General features: G+C 39.9%; 1 protein-coding gene across 1 annotated transcript in view; it reads right to left on the bottom strand.

The window, feature by feature from the left end:
* LOC119323827 overlaps positions 1-3,071 on the bottom strand; it is a 6,855-nt gene continuing 3,784 nt past the window's right edge. Inside the window, exons 12-18 of the mRNA XM_037597534.1 lie at positions 2,814-2,903; positions 2,607-2,706; positions 1,931-2,032; positions 1,785-1,854; positions 703-857; positions 533-587; positions 1-419 (exon numbers count right to left, since the gene is read on the bottom strand). Of these exons, the coding sequence (XP_037453431.1) occupies positions 352-419; positions 533-587; positions 703-857; positions 1,785-1,854; positions 1,931-2,032; positions 2,607-2,706; positions 2,814-2,903 (640 nt within the window). The 3' untranslated portion in view covers positions 1-351. The remainder of the gene's footprint in view (positions 420-532; positions 588-702; positions 858-1,784; positions 1,855-1,930; positions 2,033-2,606; positions 2,707-2,813; positions 2,904-3,071) is intronic.

The raw sequence follows: 3,071 nt of genomic DNA, 5'->3' as shown, positions 1-3,071 counted from the left end.
TAAGGAACGAGCAAATGCCATTTCTTTTACACTGAGCATGTCACATGATACATCGTCGTTACACAAAAATAGTCGAGTTCTTCGCAAATGGCAGAGAAAACATATATGGTACTAACATCTCAGCCTCCCACTTCATGTAATCCAATCTAGCGCAAAACACATGCCAACTACTAGAAGTCTGCAACCCTATCCTGCGTGGCCATCGCACGAGTGTTCACGTAAGGGCATCACACGATACACAGAAGAACCAATGGCCGCCAAGGAAGCGGTTAACCGTGAGGGGACGCTTGCACGTTGGGTTCCCCGTCTGCAGGGTTTCATTCACAGCAGAAACTCTTTGGGCAGACAAGGTCAGACAGATGCATGCTGATGCACAACATTTCTAACACTCGGGAATCGATCAGCCCAGCGCCTATAACCTGCAATCAGTACAAAGGGGAAATTAGATGATGTTGTTTCACATCACACACATCGAATGAGGGCCGCCTTTTCTTCCTCTTCATTTGTAAGATCTACAGGTTACTGTCTTTACCTGATGCAATGATTTGCTTTTGATTAAGCTGTTCGCTATCGTCGTCGGGGATATCCTGTAGGACGATTCAGAAAGCCAACATCAAGCAAGCACATCCAGAATTAGAAAAAAGAAGCAAACGCATGGGGGAGGAGGAAAAAAACTCAATAAAGAGATGATGTCATGGTTACCTGACGCAAGCTTCTGACAATGAGGTCAGACAAACTCCCAAGGGTCTTGGGGTCAAAACCTGAGCAGCTCAAGAGAAACTCTTCTGATGTCGACTCCATCACCATCGTGCATAAGCTGGAGGCTGTCATGACAACTGATGAAGCATCTGTTGTTCCTATAAGCTCACACATATTCATACTTATTGATCAGCTCACATTCGAGAATAAGAGTGTTACAGGTCAGCTCGTGAAGAGAACCAACAGGAAAATGGGTATCAATAGTTAGCATGATAAAGATTTAGGTATGGATTAGTTCATCTCTCCTCGGCTAATCAATATCTCTACTAGCGATAGATCCTGGTATCCTGCTTTAGGAGTACATACATGCAAGAGATGCCAGATCTGCCAACATGCAGAGATTCAAGCAGCTATAAACTTCTTGCCATGATCATGGTTGAGAAACCAGTGCAGGGTTTCAATCAAAATTAGTCCATATATGATCTGACATGTTTTTAAAATGGTGCTGGTTTACGACATTAGTGGCACCATTCAATCGTCAGTGTTTGCACTGATGTGTATCTGTACTACTTAGACATCAAAACAACAACAGCTCATCTGTAAGAATTTGAAAAATGAAAAACAAATGTAAACTAACCCAGCAGCAGTTTTAAGATTAAACAGTTTTCTGGAACTTTGCCAGGACAACCAATGTGTACTTTGACAACTATGCACAGACCAACAGAGGGAAGTAATTTCTGAAGTCCAGAGGCAATCGTCTCTTCCCAGAGTTTAGTATGAGAATTTGTCACACTTACTAAGGGGGCAGCCCGGTGCACGTAGCTCCCACTTGCGCAGGGTCCGGGGAAGGGTCCGACCACTTTGGGTCTTTTGTATGCAGCCCTTCCCTGCATTTCTGCAAGAGGCTGTTTACAGGACTCGAATCCGACCTCATGGTCACAAGGATTTGTCACGCTTACTAAATTCAGGTAACAAAAATGAAAGAAACAGACATTTTGAAATGCCTACAACTGAGAGCCACCATAAAAACAATATGCAAGTATATCCTTTTCAGCTTATGTAAAGAAATTAGGAGCAGAATGTACCAGCCCATGTAATAAGTGCTTGCAAGAGGCGGATGAAACAAGGCTCCATTTGAATAGGATAATTCTTCCTCTACACAAGTACAAATATGCTATTAGATTTTCTCATGCTAGGTAAGAGACTGTTTTGAACCTTGGTAGTTACTCACATTTGACATAATGTTTATGATAGTATCACATGCCAAAAACATGCTACCATCGTCGATCATCATTCCATTCTCCTCGGTCATTTTAATGAGGCAGTCTATAACCTGTAAACACAAAAACAATCAAATGAGTTATACAGTCACAGGAAAAAAATGAACGAAAAATGACAACTGTGTTATGCCAAATTTCCATTATAACAGTTGGTGAACCATAATGCAGTCATTTCATATTTTCATGGATTCACTTCAAATAGTAAACCTCTCATCTAATGTGATTAGCACCTAGAAGGAACTACCACAATTATGCCACAATACCTTATAATGTAACACCCCTGCGCCAAGGTAAAATAATACTATTTGTTTAAACACTGAATATTAGCTCTTGTGCTAGCTCTAAGCCAGGGAGCATAGGGGAGGGGGGTCAGCCTACAATTCCATTTAGAAATTTTGAACACCACAAATTGTTCAGAAATACATTTATATTTGCAAAATTAATTTTTTTTCTAGAAATTAGTAAACCAGAAAGATACCCAGAAATCATAAAAGGTTCAATTATAATTTTAAAATTGGAAAATGGGTGTTACAATGAACAAGTATAATCAGCATTATAAATTATTTCAAGGACAAAATAAACAAAGGAGTCACAATTATTATAAAGTTAACAAATATGCCTACTTACTGCTTTATAGCCTCCAAATGACACCAAAGTTCTACATCCATCAGCTGTCGTCGTTATTTGTGATAGCATTGGAAGCATGAAGCGAACAGAATAGAAGGGGCTGTTGGCAAGAATGTTAGTTGGTACCATCATCAATAAATTGCACTACAAAGGAAGATGCTCGGTTATGCGCAACACCTTCTGAGCACAAAATGGGCAAGAAAATACCTTGATTCATCTTGACCTTCGATAGAAAAGATAAATTCCAGTAGATGACCAGTCTTCTCCTGGCAAGCATATGGTGCCTCTGCCAGATAGCTGCAACAGAGTAACACACAGATGTAACTTCTATTTAAGGGATTACAGGATGTTTGAAACAATTCACCCATACAATAATTTTGTTTAACAGCTTATGTGAATGATGTGCATAGGAAAATATGAAGTGCACATTATTTGTTTGAGGTGGAACTAGTAATTAATTACAAA

The sequence above is a fragment of the Triticum dicoccoides genome, chromosome 6B (assembly GCF_002162155.2).
Source record: "Triticum dicoccoides isolate Atlit2015 ecotype Zavitan chromosome 6B, WEW_v2.0, whole genome shotgun sequence".
Classification (NCBI taxonomy): domain Eukaryota; kingdom Viridiplantae; phylum Streptophyta; class Magnoliopsida; order Poales; family Poaceae; genus Triticum; species Triticum dicoccoides.
Note: the sequence above shows the minus strand (reverse complement) of the source record. Positions and strands in the feature narration are given on the sequence as shown.